Here is a 22,024-nt window from a genome sequence, read left to right on the forward strand (position 1 = left end):
ATAGCAAGATAAAGATATATAACCAATGGTGTTTTTTGGGCCTTCATCAAGGTGCAGTATCTTGATAAAGGGCCCAGGCTTGAAACTTTGATTATGCACCTTTATCTTGCTATATAAATATGCTATTTGACCTGCTGAATTTCTCCAGCATTGTGTTTTTACTTCAATTATGGTGTCTTCAAACTTTTGTGTTTTACTTCTTTAACTTATCTAATGCTTTACAATTCAATAATTGGTCTGATTGTTCTATGATTTTGCCAAATCAACCAGACATTTTCAGACATCCACTTTTTTTTATTGAAAAAGAAAATTATCATCCATTAGTGAGAGATTCGTTCATGAATTAAGGATACTCCTACCCGTTTTCTTCATTTTCATCTTCATGTTCAGTTGGATGTAACATCTACACAGAAAAAAAATTAAAATTTATGCTGTGTAAAGAAAAGCTAATTTAGCCAAAATAATTTTCCCAACTACCTGTACATAAATGGAGATAGTGAGAGAAAAATAAAGGGGAATTTAATTTTATTTCTATTATTTCACAGAGCTGCCCAGTGAATACACTAAGAACCACCCAGGTTTCATTCCTCATCTGCCCCTTTTGGCCAAAAGCAGATCAGTGATTTAATTGAATCTACAAGGTAAATGCACTCAAGGGGCTCAGTACGTGGTGTAAACAAGATTCTGGTTCTGTGGCTCAAGTATTATCCCCATAGCAACAAAACAACTACCAATCTTGTACTTAATTTGAGAAAAAGCCCCAAGGATTTTGTTGCAGAAGAATTTATTATAGTCTTTCAAAAAAGTCAGTTTTATTAAACACCAAGTCCATACTGTCCTTTTTCTTTGGCTTGGCTTCGCGGACGAAGATTTATGGAGGGGGTAAAAAGTCCACGTCAGCTGCAGGCTCGTTTGTGGCTGACAAGTCCGATGCGGGACAGGCAGACAAAAAGTCAGTTTTATTAAACACCAAGTCCATACTGTACATGCAAACTAATTTACATACAAATTTGAATTTGCATGCAATTTCACCGAATAGTTAAATCAGAGACCAATGAATGTGCTTTTAAAATCTAAAGTAACTCAATACAAACTGCAACCACAAGAATTGTGTACACATTTATATAAAAATAATCACAAAAAAAAACAGACCTGGGAGAGTGTTGCATCTGGTGTTACAGTTGTTGCATTTGGCAAGGTGCTGTTGGAGGCGCTGATGTGAGTAGCCATAGCTTTGTCAACCTTCTGTTCACTGCCAAGATTATCAATGTCATTCTCTAAATAAGCCTGTTAAAAATAAAACAAACAATTATTAAAAACAGGAAATTCACACATCATCCTCTCCAGCTTTATCTAATATGTGGTAGGGTGGACACAAGATATTACAAGTCATTAATGAGCAAACAGTGAAGGATTTTAAGACTTGAATTTAAATCATTCAAAGTTATTGCTTCGCAAGCAACTGATAAAACACCAAGATAAAGCTTTACAAACTATATTCTTGACTAAGCTATATTTTTGATCAGTAAATCAAAAAGGCAGGTTTTCAAGAGAATTGCTACTTAAATAAAACTCTTTTTAGTCTCTTCCGGAGAATGCAGAAATGGACATGTCAGTATACAAAGTGGAGGAATATACCCCAAATCTGGATTATTGACAATAAACTGCCACTGAACTAACACAGGAAACAGTAGTTGGTAAATTATTAACAGGCAATAATTTGTTGTGACTGGGGGCTGAGATAGAGGTTCAGAGAGATCATGAAATGATAGGTAGTTTACCCTAGATATAAACAATATAAACAATCCAGTTGGAAATCACAACTTGCAAGTTCCACAAAATGGAACAGTTGGAATAGGGATCACCTCACTTTAAAAGAATGTGCACACCCTGGCAGGGTGCAGAAGAGCTGTGCTATAGTCAGTCTGGGGTTGGACCATAGAAATTGGTTGACCAACTAAGAGCAATGAAGCTTGAAAGGAGATTTGAGAGAAGTGTACAATATCATGACTAGTTTAGAAAGAGTAAATTGAGAGAAGCTATTACCAATGGAGAATGATTTCCAAAGGAAATCAGATTTAAAGTTTTGCCAAAAGGTACAAGAGCTATTTTAGTAAATGTAGAGGGGTTATGGCCTGGAAATCAATTCCAGCAGGGATGGTGGAAATGTAGTTAATTAATGGAATACAAATATTAAAAGGCCATTTGATTTACTGATAACCTTCAGGGAAAGAAAGTCTTTCTTTATTCAGTTTGGCTTCCATGTGGCACTAGCTCTGTAGCAATGTGGTTGACCCTCTATTGTGCCCTCAATTCAGGATAAGTAAATATTGCTGGAAAGTGACTGGTCATGCACTTTGCTGGAAGAAATAGATGGGCAAACTATTATTTGGATGGAGAGAAAATTCAAAATTCCAAATGCAAAGGGACTTGGGAGTCCTCGTGCAGGATAACCTAAAGGTTGACCTTCGGGATGAGTTGGTAGTGTGAGAGATGAGAAAAACTGATATTGCAATATAAACATGAAGAAATGAAGAAAATAAAATTGATACATAAGTAAATAAATGAAGCCAGTACAAACAACATGAGACATGGATATTAGAAGGCAGGAAGCTGACACTGTCTGAGTAAGATAAGAATCTCCTAGAGAATCAGCAAAAGTTCACTAACTGAAGGAGATAAGGACAGACAATTGATGATAGAAGTAGTTAGTCTGAACGAGATAAGGGTCTCCAAACCCCAGATAGAATTAGCAAGGCTTGCATAAATAATTAGAAAACCTTAGACAGTATTAGCCAGTTCTACATATATAATTAGTAAGCCATGCACAGATTTATCAAGTTATGCATATTTAATTAGTAAACCCTAGACAGGATTAGTGAACTCTGCATATGAAGGGACTGTAGCTCTGAGAGTTGGAAAGGTGTGAATGGGGACACCGACAGGATACCCCCTGGTCCTCCAAGTCCACAGAAACAGCATGTAGGCAGGCAGGATTGCCTAATGCCAAACCTCTCCAGCAGGAGGCAGAAGAATGTAAGGGGGGGGGGGTTATTCCTATACTGAGATAAACTGTATAAAAGTTGAGTGAGCTCCAGTGTATGTGTGTATTCCCAGGGTAAGGGGAAGCACCCAACTTTGCATTGTTGTATAATAAATGTTCTTTGTTCTCAATTTTTGTCTCGAGCAATTTCTTTAAAGGTAATTCTGTTTCTAACAGTAGTAACATTGTTGATATTAATTTCTAGAGGGATAGCATACAAGAGCAGGGATATAATGTTGAGACTCTATAAAGCATTGGTGAGACCTCACTTGGGGTACTGTGTAGAGCAGTGGCTCTCAACCTTTTTCTTTCCACTCACATACCACTTTAAGTAATCCCTATGCCATCAATACTCTGTGATTAGTAAGAGATTGCTTAAGATGGGAAGGTTGAGAATCACTGCTCTAGACCCAATTGTTCCTGAAATACTTTGCTTGAGAAAAATTGTCATTGGCCCATTTCCTTTGAGTTATGAAACCGTGCACATAACAAGTCAATTAAGTATGATTAAAACAGTGGTTTTCAAACTTTTCCTTTCCACCCACATACTACCTTAAGCAATACCTTACAGAGCACCTAAGGCATGGGGAATATATAAAGTGGAAAGAAAAAGGTTGAGAACCACTGGTGTAGAATTTTCGGCGCTGGTATTTGAGAAAAGATATGCTGACGTAGGAGTGAGTTCAGAGAAGATTTACTGGAATGATGCCAGAATGAAAGGGTTAGTTTATAAGGAACAATTGTCAGCTCTTGGACTGTACTCATTGGAGTACAGAAGGATGAGGATGGAGGGGGTCCTCAGAGGCATTTTGAATGCTTAAAGGCCTAACAGAGTAACTGTGGCAGGGGTGGTTCCCACGGTAGGGCATTCTAGGTCAAGAGGGCATAAATTCAGAATAAAAGGGCATCAATCTAAAACAGAGATCAGAAAAATTTCTTTAGTCAGATGTTTGAGAGTCTGTGGAATGTTGCCACAGGCAGCTGTGGAAGTGAGGTTGTTGGGTGTATTTATGGCAGTGATTGACAGGTATTTGATGAGACAGGGCATCAAGGAATATGGGGGGGGGGGAAGCTGGGGAGTGGGACTGAGTGGGTAGATAGATTAACTTATGACTAGAATGGTGGAGCAGAGTTGATTGGCCAATAGGCCTACTTCTGCTTCTCTATCCTCAACACATATTGCAATGCCAGCAATATTTGCATCTTGTTAATGATTCTACTGTTACGAGCCCAAAGGACCCCAAAACCCAGCAGTAATAGACATTCACCAAGACAAGTGGCTTTCAAAACAAAAGTTAATTTTAATCAACTTCAAACATGGAAACAGAATCAAACTTTAACTTAACTCTATACTTATACTTAACTATATACTAACCCAAATTACCCCCTTCTAATTCTAAGTGCATGTGTATGTAACGTGTGTGTGGATTTAAGAAAAGTTCTTTGGTTCACAGTTCAATCTCACTTCTCCTTCTTCCAAGTTCTCTGGTTGCAGGCAATCACCATTTTATGCACAGAATTTAACATGTATAAAGTTCACCAGGCTTGGTGCTTGAAAGGTAAATGTTTACCGCTCAGTGAGGTTCTTGTAGGGTTTACAGAGAGAGAGATTTGTTTCTCCAGGATTTCCACAACTGAGTACCACCACTAGTCACCTCAGGGTCTCGCTGATGAAACTTGCCCCATCAAGGACTTCCAGATGGTAACCTCTTTCTTCAAGCTACCACAGAGTTCCGTTCCTTCCTCTATTTCAAGAGAAACTTCAGACAGATAGCACTTCCAGCCATCTACTGCTCTGGAACTTGCTTTCATCAATTTCAAAGTTTTTCCTGGATTTCACTTTTCAGTTACTTATCAGTGTCCCACACAATGACTGACTGACTGAGCTGTTAACTCAACTCTCTCTCTTTTTCCAAATGAAACTCCAAAAAGAGCATGTGTCTCATGCCTTCCAAAACCTCCACCTTCTCCAGCAAACAACAGTTCTTTCTTCTTCTCAAGTTGTTATCTTAGGTAAACAATCCAGGAGTGACCTTTCTGTGCTTTCTAGAAAGCCCTTGAAAAGAGCTTCCACTAGCCATCGTGTCTCCAAACAATGGTCATTCATTTTATGACATCAGCTCAATTAACACCTACTTGTGAAAGGAGCTTACATTCTCCAGAGATCTTCAGTATTTCTTCAGTCTTTCAAATAAGATCTGTTTTAAAATGTGTGAATGTATGTGACTTACTCTAAATCTTATAAATTCTCCCCAAATATTAATATTGTTATAGTACAAAAACCTTTCAACGGACAAGCATTTGAGAGAAAATAATTTTCAGCATTATGGGGAAAAGAGCTGGGGTAGGAGTAATGGAATTGCTCTTCTATCACCTGGCAGAGACTGAATGACTTAAAGCAGAAGGCTTTGTAGCCAAAACATTCATTGGAATTTTTACTGATTTATTTACTTATTTTTATTCCCCAAAGAAAAAGGTTCATTCTTGCTACATGGAATCAATGACATCAATTTCATTAACTTGGGTTCAGTATATTAGATGGCTAGCTTAGTATCGACAAGAAGCTCCTGTTAGAAATGATAAGGAAATTAATGTCCGACTACTACAGTACTTGCAAAATTATTCCAAAATTTGAACATACTGAATAATCTCTGAATATTATTTAATGTGTTTCCGGTCGTCCTGCCAACATCATAAAACTACAGAGAGACTGGTGTATGAATTACCATTGTAACTATCACTGTCCACATTATAACAAATTTAACAGAATGGTTATCCATTACACTACATTATACTCATGGGTAAGCATATGAATGGACTTTATACTAAAATCAAGTAAATTCAGGTCATTAATTTTTTCACACTGGTAACTAGAGCTAACATTGGGAAATCACGGGGCATGGCCATGCTGGATGGCTGAGAAGACTTGTTTCTCCACACTCTGAGAAAAGTTACCTAAAAACAACCAAAAAGTGGTTTTGATAGAATTTTTTTTTTGACTGGAAAAAGTGTGGATATATCTTCTGAAGAAAACTGACAAAGAATAACTGGAAGATCGCACAGAAAAAAACCAAAATCAACGATGGAAAAAGCTCTGCTTCGCCAGTCGCTCCAATGGACAGCGTGAGTGGAGATGCCTCTTCTTTCCAATGAACGCTAGATCTGGAAACTGTTGCAAGAATTCAGAGTCTGGGACAGCGTTTCACAAATGTGAAGATTGCAATTAAAGAGCTTACCACTTCAGTGAAAGAGGTGGGTGAAGTCATTACCGATTTAACTGGGAGAGATCTCGGCAACATGACAAACAAATTGAAGAATTGAAAAAGCAAGCCGAAAAATGGGCGACAGATAAGCAACTCTTCTAGACAAACTGGATCACATGGAGAACTTCAGTCGGAGGAACAATGTGAGTATAGTCACCCTGAGAGAAGGTGCAGAAGGCAGAGATGCTCTGAAATTCTTCAAGACTTGGATTCCTCATGTCCTTAGCACCAAAGAACTCGGCGAACGAGTCTAAATTGAACGTGCTCACTGAGCGCTTGGACAGAGGAGAATGGGTGAAGCCTGCCCTCGATCCACTTTGGTGAAATTGCTGAACTTCAAGGACAGAGGGATGATCCTTATGAAAATACAAGGAATTATTTTTTCCCAATAAAGTGGGACAATGCAGAAATCAAGTTTTTTCAAGACTTCAACAATGCGGTAATTCAGAAAGGAAGAGAGTTCGACATTGTCAAGAGAAAGCTCTGTAAAAAGAACTTTAAGTACGCGATGTTGTACCCAGCGACATTGAGAGTGGAAATCTCTGAAGATAACAGAAGCTATTTCAAATCGAATGAGGAGATGGAAGAGTTTATTCAACAACTATAAAGAGGAGCAAGAAAAAGAAGATAGTCACGAGAATGGCTGACTGTGAAAAGACTGGTGGAAATAAGATATTCTATGGACATAGTAAAGTTTTTTTGTGCTCATCTTAATTTTATTAAGAAAAGTCAGAGTTTTATCCTATCTATGCTTCTTGAGGAGCTCGGAGAGTGGAAAGAAGGTACTGAAGGTAAAAGTATGGTGCAACTCTGGTTTGGGGGTAATGGTGTCAGGAGGGGAATTTAGTTTTGAAGATGGTGCTTTAGAGTGGGGTTCTTCTTCTTCCTCATCCCAGAGGCTTTTGTGGCCTTTTTAATTGTGAGCCTCGGGGAATTCCTGTCTATGTCACTGTTGGAGTGGAGGTTGTATAATTTTTAGGGTGAGGGTACAGATCATGAAAATATTTACAAATTTATTTATTTCTACAGAATTTACAATATGGTGCTATGGATAAGACATTGAAGTTTATAAATTTTAATGTTAATAGCTTGAACTGTACAATCAAAAGGAAAAGAATACTTACATATTTAATAAGATAAAAGCCGACGTGATGTTTCTCCAGGAAACATATCTCATTAAACCAGAACACCACAAACTGAAACGGTTATGGGGGGGGGGGGGTGTCGGAGGGAAAGTCTTTTCTTCATCATTTAATACAAAAGCAGCGGGAGTGGCAATCCTAATTAATAAAAATTTTCCAATTACCGTAGAAAATATTTTCGTGGACCAAGTAAGTATATATGTAATGGCAAACTTTATTCAGAATCTTGCACATTGATGAATATCTGCACCCCAAATTATGATGACCAGGCCTTTATGAAGGATGTGTTTCTAAAAGTGGCAGAGGGAAGGCAAAATATATTGATTGGTGGAGATTCTAATTTTTGTTTGGATCCAATTCTCAATAAATCGGCAAAAACAGTTACAAGGGCTAAGGCAACTAAGTGAACTCTTTCATATATGAAAGACAAATTTGATGGATGTGTAGAGGCAGTCAAATCCAAAGGAAAGAAATTACTCATTTTATTCAAAAAAGATTCACAAACTAGAATAGACTTGTTTTTATTATCGTCGACTTTGAAGGACAGAGTAGTAAAAACAGAATATTTACCCAGGCTACATTCGGATCATTCGCCGCTAACTTTAGTCATACAAATATCAGAGAAACAGGAAAACAAATACAGGTGCCGATTGAATACGATGCTGCTAAAAAGGGAAGATTTCAGACAATTTATAAGACAGGAGATTGAATTTTTTGTGAAACACATTTGGAATCGACAGATAATAGTTTTTTTTAATATGGGATACATTAAAGGCATACTTAAGAGGACAAATCATTTCATTTACAAAAAAGATTAAAAGAAAATTTAATGTAGAAATAAATAAGCTGGAAAGAAATAGGGGGATTAGAGAAGGAATATCAGAGAATGGGGGAAACAGGATAAGTATAGAATAATGGAAAATAGGAAAATTCAACACAATACTTTGCAAACATATAGAGTAGAGAAGACAATATTAAATACAAATCAGAAATACTATGAATTAGGAGAAAGGGCACATATCAAGATATTAAGTACTGGCATCAGAAGGATGAAGAATTAGCGAGAGCTATAAATGCTACACAGAAGGAACATGATACAGTTATGTGTAATCAGAAAAAGATAAATGAAATATTTATGCAATATTATAAAAATTTGTACAAATGTGACTTGCCAGGAGACGAGGTTGAAATAAAGAAATTTCCAAATTTGAATGATGAGGACAGACAGGAATTACATTTACATTTTACTAGGGAGGAAATTGAAAGAGCATTAGGAACTCTTCAGGCTAACAAAGCTCAGAAAGAGGATGGATTTCTAGCTGAGTTTTATAAGAATTTCAAGATTTACTAATGCCTTTATTTATGGGTGTAATAGATCGAGCAGTAGAAACTCAAGACATTGCCGGATTCCTTTTCAACGGCAATAATTACTATCCTGCTAAAAAAGAATTGGACTCTCTGAAAACTTCTTACCGACCGATATCTCTTTTAAATGCAGGCTACAAAATAATAGTAAAAGCACTGGTGAACAGGCTGGGACAGTATTTATCTAAATTAATACATACAAATCAAGTGGGATTTGTTAAGGGTAGACAAGCATCAAATTTCCTGGGGAAATTATTTAACATAATACATTTAGCTCAATCAAGGAAGGACCCCAATATAGTAGTATCACTAGACACTGAAAAGGCATTTGATAGACTCAAATTACCTTTTTTTGTTTAAAACAGTGGAAAAGTTAGGTATAGGATGAGGGTTTATTAACTGGATTAGGAGATTATGTCAAAAACCACAAATAAAAATAATAACCAATAGCCAAACATCAGGAATGTTCCCGTTGAGTTGATCGAGAAGGCAAGGCTGCTCCCTCTCTCCAGCATTGTTATGGCAATAGAACCTCTAGCAGAAATGATTAGGGGCGATCCTGAAATTAAAGGCTTTGAGATCGAGAGAGTCCAACACAAAATTAGTTTGTTTGCTGATGGTGATATATTTCTGAACCCGAAAGGTCAAAGGAAAAACTGCAAGAAATTTTAACAAAATATGGAAGAGTATCAGGGTATAAGATAAATATTGATAAAAGTGAAACTTTACCATTAACAAATCATGACCACGAATCTTTTAAAGTGCATAGTATGCTTAAATGGAAAAGCAAAGGGATTAAATACTTGTGAATAATGCTCAATACCAACATGAATAACTTGTATAAGTTGAATTACTCCGCTCTGCTGGCAAAAATAGAACAAGACTTACAGAAATTACAGAAAAAAATATTATCTTGTTTCACAATTGAGATTTTTGGCATTTTTCTTTGAAGCTAATTTACCAAAATGGCACTGCATGAGATGGAAGAAACATTGCCTAAAGATTTCATCTATAAATGGAATTGGAAATTAATTAAGAGAAAGACCTCAAACCCTATATTGATTCATTTGATAAAGGTCTGGCAAGATATTAATGACAATATAGGAAGAAAAACTGGAATGTCTTTAAGATCTCCACTATGTAATAATCTGATGTTGCCTATGATAATGGGAAATAGAATTTAAATATATGGTCACAGAAAGGGATTTGCTACATTGCTGACTGTTACAAAGATGGGGTTTTAATGTCATTTGAACAAATGAAACAAACTTATGGTGTTCCAAATGGCCACTTTTCTTTGTTAGTTACAACTAAGGGCTTTTCTAAGAGAAACTTGGGGAAATGATATGACTCCTCCGGGAGTGAGTCAATTGGAGCATACATTATGGATGGGTAGAATACCTAAATTTATTACTCAAATATATTATGTCTTGCAAATGGATGGGAAGAAGTCTGTAATGCATAGGTCGAGAGAAAGATGGGAGGCAGATCTGGGCATGAATATATTGGAACAATCTTGGACTGAATGGTATAAAAATGAGGCAACTTCGATTATCAATGCGAGGTATGGTTTAGTGCAATATTTTTTTTGCATCAATTATATTTGACTCCGCAATGATTGCACAAATCAATATCAGATAGATGTTTTTGATGTGAAGCAGAGGAAGGATCATTTCTTCATTCAGTGTGGTCATGTACCCAAGGTCCTGACTCTAGTTGCATACCCAGGCCAACTTTATTTTCCTCGGACTGAATTGGAATAGAACCATTTAGTTATTAATAATAATGAGCAAGTCTGATGCAAAACTATCTCAAAACTTTTGAATAATTAGATACCAGATCAGAGTTTTAGTGTACTCTGATTCATCAACAACCAGATTTTGCCATCATTCCTAATACTGCATAGCTTGTAAAAAAAATTTTTTTTAATGGAAATAAAGTACAGAAGTAATAGGCTTTAGGCTTTCAATGCACCAGGACTTGGTATAAAATGTTTTTTCCAAAATAATCTCGTGGTATTTGAACTCTAAATATAGTAGAAATACAACTGCATAGGAGCTGTGTGTGTGTGAATGAAGGACTATAATCACACATGGTTCACACGCAAAAATGATAAAACCAGACTTGGTAGAAATTTACAAAAGGGAATTTGATATCAACTTGAAAATAAAACAAAGATTTGAAGAGCTGCAGGAAAGGAGTCAGGAAGTGGGAAGAATTAGATAGTTCATTCAGAGAATCAAGGAAATCTCAATGCTAAATTATGTCATTTTTACTATTACATACTGTAAAATATACTCATTCTCATCATCTTCTTTTGCTCATCTAACTTCCTCTGATATGCACTTTTACACCTTGCTTCAACTGGCACGATTAGTGTAGTGGTTAGCACAATGCCATGACAGCAGAAGCAACCCAATTCAAATCTGGCACAGACTTTGCACATTCTGACCATTTCTGCTGGATTTCCTCCAGATGCCCTGATTCCTCCCTCCACCTAAAAACATACAGGTTAGGAGGTTTGTATTTGAGTGGCGCAGGTTTGTGGGCCAGAAGGGCCTATTATCGTGCTGTATCTCTAAACTGAAGTTGAAATTAAATACTCCACATGATAAGACAATCCACATGCTCCCCCTTTTCAGGACTTTGCTGTTTGATTTCTTAGTGACAATTTTAAGTTATTTTGTTCTTCCCTCCAAGCAAAAGCATTGTGTTTTCAAAATTATAAAGACTGATAAGGAAATTCTCCAAGCTTTGTCTTCAAAAACTAGTGTTTTAATCTGTTCCTGGTCAAATTGAAATTAAAGATCATTTCTCTTTGAAATCCAATTATGTGCATAAACTGTACAGTCTACAGATTGAGTTGACACCAGCAAATATAACAATGGTCACATTCAATCATCATATAGCAGCTCATTTCCATTCCATTTGCATCTTAGCTTTCCCCATGCCAATAATATTTTAATTACCTCTAGGCATCTCCCATAATATCTGCCCAGTCACTAACATTGAATTTGACATTCTCCACCGCATTCAACTCTTAGCTTCATTCTACCAGAGCAGTCCAGCATCCTCATGTCCAAATAGCTTCCGTCTCTTCCCATCCACCTCCTTGTTCTTGTTATTATCAATGATGCAACTCTCAGCTATTCAGATGATTTGCAGTAAAACTCTTTCTCAAACCCTCCCTCCTGCACTAACCAACTTTACTTTGAAAACTGTGAAAATTCTTCTTTTTTTGCCTTCCAGATTGTCTTCAACTATTCCTCATCCTTCTCCAAGCTCAATCCTTTGTGTGATTCTATAATGTGAATATGAAATATATTTTTAAACGGTATAAAAAAGAACCTGCTATTGGTTTGATACTCACAATTAGACTGCATTCCAAGTGTATATACATTTTTGAGGACAACACCTCCAGCATCTAAGTGCAATCCAAACTTCAACTGATTGTTTCATATTGCCTTTCTATACAAATGGATCCCTGTGCAGATTCGCTATAATGGACTTTATCTAGTCAATCACATTGTTTCATTGACAGTGGTTTCAGTACTTGACTGGGTTTTAAAATTTGCGTCATGATGGGCAGGCTGAAATAGGAATTAACTTGCATTTTCCATGCCATTACTTAACTTGTAATGGTTTATGCACCAAAACAAAGTTATTCATTTAAAAAGCTTCGACTTAAATGTTATTGCTTCAATACTTTCCAAACTGGATAGTTGTGAATCTGCACTCTGAACCTAGAACATGAGAAGTCAGACAATAAATATATTGTTTAGTAAAAAAAGCAAGTAGGATTATTGCAATGCCTGTTAGTGACACAACTTAATCTTTCCTCAAAATATTGAGAAAAATCTGTTGTGCATTCCCAGCATTTCAATTTCAGTGAAGATGTCACACATTTAAAAAAAACATACATCTCTGTTAATGTTTTAGAAGGGCGAAGCACAGACTTCCCACCCTGCTAGTGTCATGGTTGTTGCTGGCAACTTCAATCACGCCAACCTGAAAATGGTCTTACCACGGTTTCAACAGCATGTCAATTTCATCACCAGAGGAGAGAACCCCCCTGGATCAGGTGTACACCAATGTCCCTGGTGCGCACCAGGCTGCACCTTGGTTACTCAGATTACATATCTGTCCTGCTAACACTGGCATACAGGGCACTGACAAAGAAAACTAGGTCAGTTCACAGGGAAATCAAGACAAGGCCAGGGGAACAGTAGCACTGCAAGACTGCTTTGAGCCCATGGACTGGAGCTGTTTCAAGGAGGCGGCCACCTACAACAGTCAAGTAAAAATAGAAGAGTATAGGAACTCAATGACTGGCTACATCAGCAAGGGCATTGAGGATGACATTAAATACCTCACAACCAGAGCGAACCAGAAACCACGGTTGGATGCAGAGGTCTGGAACTTTCTCAGAGCTTGCGATGCTGCCTTCAGGACAGGGTGTAGGATGGCACTAAGATCAGCCAGGGCAGAACTCTCCCATGCAACCTGAAAGGCTGGGGTACGCACAGAAGATCTACAGACAGCTGTGCAACATAGCGACAGAGACACATGTGGCAAGGGGTCAAGACTATAACGGATCACAAGTCAACCGTGCAAATTAAGGACAATGACCGAACACCTATGTATTGTTTGATTAGAAGAACAGGAGGATGATGCCAAAGAAAGCTCCATGTCCTCCTAATGAAGTGACCCCTGCATAGCCGTTGCTGAAGTGAGGAGAACCCTATCCAAGGTGAACCCACACTAGGTGGTGGGAGAAGACAATGTACAAGGTCAGGTACTGAAGGACTGTGCAGACTAATTGATGGAGGTCTTCATGGACATCTTTAACACCTCATGATAGAAGTCCATTGGCCCTGTAGGGTTCAAGATAGCCACCATCAACCCAGAACCCAAGAGAGTGACCATAATAGGCCTCATTGACTACCATCCTATGGCACTGACTTCTACCATTATGAAATGATTTGAGAATCTGGTGATGGAATGCATCAAAGCATACCTCCCAGAGATGCTGGACCCATTTCAATTTGCCTATAGAAGAAACGATCCCACAGATGATGCTATAGCCTTGTCGCTTCACTATGTCCTGGCCCACCTGGAGAGCGATGCTCATATGCCAGGCTGCTGTTCATTGACTTCAGCTCATCAATTAATATGAACATTTCCTAGCGGACGGTGGAGAAGCTGTCCTCACTGGGACTCAACACCCCTCTCAATAATTGGATCATGGACTTCTCAACAGAAATATCACAGTCTGTCCAGATCGGTAGCAGAATGTAGAGTACTGTCAAGCTGAGCACTGGCGCACCTCATGGCTGCATGTTCAGTCTGCTCCTGTTCATGCTACTGACCCACAAATGCATTGCCAGATCCAGCTCCAACAGTGTTATCAGGTTTGCAGGTGACACAACAGTAATTGGTCTCATCAGCAACAATGATGAGCTGCACTGCAGAGAAGAGCTAGAAAATCTCGTGATATGGTGTGAGAGTAACAACCTGATTCTCAACATGGACAGGATGAAGGAGATGATCGTGGACTTCAGGAGGACCAGGAATGGCTACCCTCCACTACACATCAATAGCTCTGTAGTGGAAGAATGGAGAGCACTGAGTTCCTTAGAGTTCACTTAACTAGTGACCTATCATGGACACAACATCTCCTCACTTGTCAGGAAGACACAACAGTATCTGTACTTCTTCAGAAGATTGAAGTGGGCAAGGTGACATGCCACCATTATGTCAACCTTCTATAGGAACTCTATCAAGAGCGTCCTGGCCGGCTGCATCACAGTGTGGTATGGTTGCTGCAGAGAAATGGATCGATTTTGGAAGCACCTGTATACAACCAATAATTGGTAGCATTCTGTATATTTATAGCATTAACCAAATCATAATGAATATCTAAGGAAATTAAACAGCAAAGCTGATAAATAGTTTTTAACTTGGAAAAATATCTGGAAAAAAAGTAATGAAATTTGCCAAGTACTAAAAAGCTGAGCAATAATATTTTCACCTAATTTTAAATAAGATACTATAAACAGATCCTTCATATTGACACTAAGATGCAAAGATATAAAATAATTTTACAGTTGTTAATCATAAAGGAATCTAGTTTAAATTCCGTACTGCCGACTTCCCAATCAGAACTACTTTGGGAGGGACAGCTGGTAAAGATTTTACAATTTTATATCAGGAGAGTGAAACATAGGAGATATTTACATGACACTTGGTTATAAATAAGCCTTAAAACAGGTCAAAGACCCTTTTTAGCCTCCAGGTGCCTGGATAGACAGATGAAGATCAGGGATTAAACCAAACAAAGGAAAAATATTTTTTTCTGAATGCATGCAAATCAACTTTATCATTAAGTCAATAACTCTTTGAAAGAACAGACATGACATGCTGAATGGTGTCTGGTATCATTTGAATCTATGAAGCATCCATGGCATCTTGATGCTAGTATCTTCATATATTCAGAATACATTAGTCGATCAAAACAAAGAATGCAAGCAAGAATAAAATCAGCTCCCAAACAAATAGAAGTTAAAGAAACTGAACTTTAAACCTTTTTTAATAAAGTACACAGAGAAAAGCTGCAGTCATGCAACATAAGCATCACAATAGAAATAATCTCCTTCCCCACAGCAACCCCACCATTTCTCCACCCTCACCAAAAACCTGCATGCATCACAAATAGCAGCAAGCTAGCTGAAGAAACAAGTTGCGTCTAAAGCAACCTCACCTTTAGCCTGTCCAATGAAGGCAGAGAGACCCCATTGGACTTATTGCAGTCTGCAACCAGCACCTTCAAAATGTTCTGCAGGGGCATCTGAACAGCAGTAAAGAGACAGGAATATCTCAGAGAAAAAGAGGAAGAAATGACAGGGTGTCTAGCAAATAAAACCATCTTAAAATGATAAAGACAAAGTTCTCAATCTTACTTTCTTCCCACTCCACAATAAGAATCATCACTTTTGTGTTAAGACATCCATAACTTATATTTGTTATTACAGCCATTATAATTCCACATTTACCATGTGATCTGGAACTGATGTTCAAGATCATCAATCTTAAGAATTTTTTTAAAAATCTGAAAGCATCATATTTCAGTTGTCCATGGCTTACATCCTAGTATAACTAGTTGTATTTCACAGCTTTAATATCATTAAAGATATGCAAAATATATTCCCTCTTGTTTAAAGAAAAGAGAAGATTGGATCCCGCAGTAAAATTAACTTTTCCTCTTTGCCTTTCAGTGACGATTTGTCAATTAAAACCAATTTTAAAAGTTCCAACCCAATTTCACAAGATTCAGAAACCTCTACAGATAATTTTTAAAAATTCAGAACATGCAAAAGCCTAAAAAAAATTCTAAAGTACAAAAATGCACTTGTATTGAAAAATTCATTTTGGTAGCAGTAATAATTTTGAAGATGGGAGCTTTTATTTTTTCCAGCAGAGAAAAGGTCCCATTTGAGTGACACACAAATCAAAATGCTTTAGGTACCTAATTAACAATATTTCAAAAATTAGATTAACTGAGCAGGAAATATAGGCTTTCTCCCGGCATTTGGGTTTTTTGTATCTGTATAATTTATAAGGGGGGAGGGGGTCAGATAAAAAATGGTGTTGGAAGAGATTGCATTGTATGTTTGAATTTATACGAGTCTGTGAAAATAAAATAAAATATTGAATAAAAACTGAGCAGGAAATAGAAAGTTTGTTAAGCTCCTTGCAAATTGCATCAAAAATGCTCATGTTCCTTCTTCATTGTTTTTGCTATTTTGCAGAAAGAGAAATTATAATGAGAAATAATGAATAAGTAGAGAAATTAAATGAATGCTTTGTTTCTAATTTTGTAGAAAAAAGACAGAAAAAAACTATTGGAAATATTTAAAAACCAAGAGTATTGCAAGAATGGGAATCTAATTTTTTTTTCGGAAGTACCTGTACTACTAGAAAAGGTTGTGAATCTGAAATTTAAGAAATCTTACTAATTTGAATCCAAGCTTTAAAAAGGTGTCTATAGGGAAAATGAATGAACTGGAAATTATATTCCAAATTTTCTATAGATTCAGGAATAATTCCTGCAGATTACAGGATAGCAAATATGAATATAAGAAAGTATCCAATACAGAGGACCACCAATCTACAAGCTGAAAATGAGAAGTTTAAAATGCTACAAACTACAATAACGGATGTAATAACAGGACACAAAAAAAACCAATAATATGACTGAACAAAAGTGATCTGAACAATTTCACATGACAATAAAACTGAATCTTAATTTTAGACTCTTGACTTTAGTTAAATCCAAGACCACCACCAGGTTAAATCCAAGACCACCACCAGGTTAAATCCAAGACCACCACCAGGTTAAATCCAAGACCACCATGAATTAAGAATGATTTTATGCCATGATTCAAATTTAGAGCTGCATCCTATTTTGTATTTGCACAATGCCTACAAATATGGAACCATAGAAATTACAACACAGAAAACATACCCTTCAGCCCTTTTTCTCTGTGCCGAATCCATAGCCCTCCATACCCCTCCCACCCATGTACCTGTCTAAATTTTTCTTAAATGTGAAAATTGAACCCACATTCACCATGTCAGCTTGTTCCACACTCCCACTACTCTCTGTGTGAAGAAGTTCTCCTTTATGTTCCTCCTAAACGTTTCCACTTTCACCTTTAACCCACCTTTTATCCTCTGGTTTGTATCTCACCTAACCTCAGTGGAAAAAGTCTATTGCATTTACTCTATCCATACTGCTTGTAATTTTGTAAGCCTCTATCAAAATGCCCCTCATTTTTCTATGCTTCCTGTTTAAACTTTCACTATAGAATCCTAACCAGTTTAACCTTTTCTTGTAACTCGGTTGCTGAAGTCTCAGCAATGTCCCAGTAAATCTTTACATTCTTTCAATCTTATTGACATCTTTCCTGTAGTTAGATGACCAAAAATGCACACAATACTCCATAACATGGTAACAAAAGAAGTGAAGGCAAAGATAAAAGTTAAGGGGAGGGCATACAAAGAAGCTAAAACTAATGTGAAATCAGAGGACTGATTTCCTTCAAAAACTTACAGAAAGAAATAAAGAAAGTCATAAGAAAAGAGGAGTTATGAAAGAAGATTGACAAACAATATAAAAAAATACTGTTTTTTTAAATATATAAAGATAAAGAGAGACATGAGTTGACATAGGACTGATAGAAAACGACGCTGGATAAATTAAAATAGGTTATAAAGATATGGCAAAAGAATTAAATCAATATTTTATGACTGTATTTACTGTGGAAAACAACAGTAATGTCCCTGACAGACAGAAGCTTCAGGGAGTAGAGTTGGATACAGTTAAGATTACTAGAGAAATTGTGCTAGGTAAATTGGATGGATTAAAGACAGATAAATCTTCCTGGACCGGAGGAGGTACGTCTGAGGGTTTTGAAAGAGGTGGATTTGGAAATTGTAGATCCATTGGTGACAATCTTCCAGAAATCAATGGTCTCTGGCACGGTTCTAGGGGATTGGAAGGTTGCAAATGTGGTTCCACTGTACAAGAAAGGTGGGAAACAGAAAAAAGGAAACTATAGACCTACAAATCTGAGGTCAGTGGTTGGGAAGATACAAGAGTCAATCCTCAAGGATGAAGTTATTAAATACCTGGAAATGCATGACAGGATAGGTCCTTGTCAGCATGGTTTTTTAGAGGGTAGATCCTGCCTGACCAACCTATTACAGTTTTTTGAAGAAATCTCAAGTATGATAGACAAAGAAAGGGGAGGCTGCGAATGTTATATATTTGGATTTTCAAAAGGCTTTCAATAAGGTGCTGCATGTTAGGCTGCTAAATAAGATGAGGGCCCATGGAGTTACAGAGACGCTATTAGACTGGATACAAAATTGGCTGATAAGCAGAAAGCAAAGGGTTGAAATTAAGGGATCCTGTTCAGGTTGGCTGCATGTAACAAGCGGTGTTCCACAGGGGTTTGGGGCCGCTGCTGTTTACAATTTATATTAACAATTTGGATTGTGGAATGAATGGTTTTGTGGCCAAATTTGCAAATGACACCAAGATAGGTGGCAGAGAAGGAAGTGTTGAAGAAACCGTAAAATTGCAGAAATATATCGTCAGATTGGGAGACTGGGAAAAAATACAGCAGATGAAGTACAATGTTGAGAAGTATTCAGTTCTACATTTTAGGAGTGGAAATAAACAGGCAGAGAACTATTTGGATGGGGAGAAAATTCAATCCTTAGAGGTGCAAAGAGACCTGGGTGTCCTCATGCAGGGAAATCTAAAAGTTAATGTCCAGATGGGACTGGTAGTGAAGAAGGCGAATGCTATGCTAGCATTTATTTCAAGAATAGTGTATAAGAGTAGAGAGGTGTTAATGAGACTCTATGAGGCACTGGTGAGGCCCCATTTGGAGTACTGGGTACAGTTTTGAGCCCCCTATCTTAGAAAGGATGTGATGTTGTTGGAGATTTACTAGGATGATTCTTGGAATACAAGGGCTAGTGTATGAGGAGCATTTGGCAGCTCTTGAGTTGTATTCATTGGAGTATAGGAGAATGGGGGGGGGGGGGGATCTCATAGGGGCATTTCAAATATTGAAAGCTTTTGACAGAGTGAATGCAGATGTTTCCCTTGATGGGTGAATCAAGGACAAGTGGTCATAGTCTTAAAATAAGAAGCTATCCAATTAAAACAGAGTTGAGGAAGAACTTCTTTGTGGATATGTGGAACTTACTGCCACACAAAGCAGTGGAGGCCAGATCACTGGGAGTATTTAAACAGGAAATGGATAAGTACCTCATTAGTAAGCGTGGAACTAGGTGTGAGCATAGTTCAGCTTAGTGTGGAGTCATGGAACAGACTCGATAGGCCTGGTGGCCTGCTTCTGTTCTTTGATCTTGTGATTTGGCCTCTTGTACATCTTTACCATAACATCCCATCTTCTATACTTGATACTTTGAATAATGAAGGCTAATATGCCATAAGCTCTCCTTACAACCCTAACTAACTGTGATGCCACTTTCAAGGAATTATGTATCTGTACTACTCTGTGTCCTACCATTTACAATGCATGTCCTACCTTGGTTTGTCCTTCCAAAATGCAACAGCTCACACTTGTTTGCATTAAATTCTATCTGCCATTATTAGCCCATTTTTCCAGCTGGTTCAGATTCCTCCACAAGCTTTGAATGCCTTTCTCGCCATCCACAATACCTCCAACCTTTGTGTCATCTGCAAACGTGCTGATCCAATTTACCACATTATCATCCAAATCATTGATATAGATGACAAACAACGATAGACCCAGCACTGATCCCTGAGGCACACTACTAGTCACAGACCTCCAGCCTGATAAACAATCATCCACTACCACGCTCTGGCTTCTCCCGTATAGCCAATGTTGAATCTCATTTACTACCTCACCATAAATAGAGAGCTTCTGGACCTTCTTGACCAACCTCCTATGTGGAACCTTGTCAAAGGCCTTACCAAGGTCCATTTAGACAACATCCACAACCTTTCCTTCATCAACATTCCTGATAACCTCCTCAAAAAACTCTACAAGATTGGTTAAACCCACCTACCACACACAAAGTCATGTTGACTATCTGTAATTAGTCCCTGGCTATCCAAATACTTGTGTATCCAATCTTTTAGGACACCTTCCAATAATTTACGTACTATTGCCATTAGGCTCACCAGCCTATTATTTATTGGGTTACTTTTGTAGCCTTTTTTTTAAAACAACTGAACAACACGAATGACCCTCCAATCCTCCAGCACCTCACTTAAGGCGAAGGACATTTTAAATACTTCTGCCCTCAATGTCCGAGGGAACACCATGCCAGGCAGCTAGCACCTCCTCCCCTCTTTAATATGCATAGGTTCAGTGACCTCACTGTCTGTTTTCATTACTTCAAGACTCTATGCCAGTTTCCTGAGTAAATATTGATGCAAAAAAAACATTTAAGATCTCTGCCATCTCTTCTAACACCATACATAGATAACCACTCTGATCTTCAAGGGGACCAACTTTGTGTGTTACTATTATTTTGCTCTCAATATACCTGTAGAAACTTTTAGGAATTTCCTTCACATTGTCTGCCAAAGCAACCTCATGTCTTCTTTTATCCTTCCTGATTTCCTTAAGTTTTTTTGTGCATTTTTATACCCCACAAGTACCTCAAATGCTCCTTGTTCCCTATACTTGTTATGCATCTCTCTCTTCTTAACCAGATCTCCAATATACCATGAAAATGAAGGTTCCTAAAGCCTGTTTATTTTGCCTTTAATCCTGACAAAAACAATCTCTGTACTCTCAAAATTTCATTCTTGAAGGCCTTCCACTTATCGAACACATTCTTGCCAAAAATAAGTATCCTAATCGACACTTCCTAGATCCTTCCTCATTTCCTCAAAATTGTCCTTTCTCCAACTCAGAATCTCAACCCGAGGATCAGACCTATCTTTATTCACAATTAACAAAAGTAATGGCATTATGATCACTGGACCCGAAATGTTCCCCGACACATACTTCTGTCACCTGTCCTGTTTCATTCCCTAATAGGAGATCCAGTATTGCACTCTCTCTAGTTGGTCCCTCTATATATTGATTTAAAGAACTTTCCTGAAAACATTTGACGAACTCAAGGCCATCCAGCCTCAGTCAATACGTGGATAGTTAAAATTTCCCACTATCATAACCTTACGTTTCCTGCAGCTGCCTGGTATCTCTCTACAGATTTGCTCCTCCAATTCTAGCTATTATACAACCCATGAGTGTGGTCATACCTTTCACATTTCTCAGCTCCACCCATATAGCCTCAGTCAACAAACCTTCTGGTCTGTCCTGTCTGAGCACAATTATGAGATTTTCCCTGACGAGCATTGCCACTCCTCCCCCCTTCATCCCTCCTGCTCTATTGCATCTGAAACAACAGAACCCTGATCATTGAGCTGCCGTCCCTGCAGTCCTGCCCCTCCTCCAACCAAGGTTCGCTAATGTCCATAATGTCATAATTCCAAGTGCCAATCCACATTCTAAGCTTGTCTGTCATTCCTACAATACCCCTTGCATTGACATAGCTGCACCTGAGAACATTTCCACCATGTACAACCCTTTGATTTCTGACTTTACATGTAGTCTTCCCATCATCTTTTTCCT

The 22,024-nt window shown here is 37.8% G+C and overlaps 1 protein-coding gene across 6 annotated transcripts in view; it reads right to left on the reverse strand.

Moving 5' to 3' along the window:
- golga2 (golgin A2) overlaps positions 1-22,024 on the reverse strand; it is a 115,365-nt gene that overhangs the window by 82,164 nt on the left and 11,177 nt on the right. For 5 of the 6 annotated variants that reach the window (XM_069885627.1, XM_069885602.1, XM_069885610.1 and 2 more), the window contains exons 3-5: positions 15,574-15,660; positions 1,153-1,287; positions 360-403 (exon numbers count right to left, since the gene is read on the reverse strand). In XM_069885627.1, coding sequence (XP_069741728.1) covers positions 360-403; positions 1,153-1,287; positions 15,574-15,660 — 266 coding nt within the window. The remainder of the gene's footprint in view (positions 1-359; positions 404-1,152; positions 1,288-15,573; positions 15,661-22,024) is intronic. The other variant, XM_069885617.1, reaches the window with a different exon arrangement.

This window comes from Narcine bancroftii, chromosome 1 (genome assembly GCF_036971445.1).
Source record: "Narcine bancroftii isolate sNarBan1 chromosome 1, sNarBan1.hap1, whole genome shotgun sequence".
Classification (NCBI taxonomy): domain Eukaryota; kingdom Metazoa; phylum Chordata; class Chondrichthyes; order Torpediniformes; family Narcinidae; genus Narcine; species Narcine bancroftii.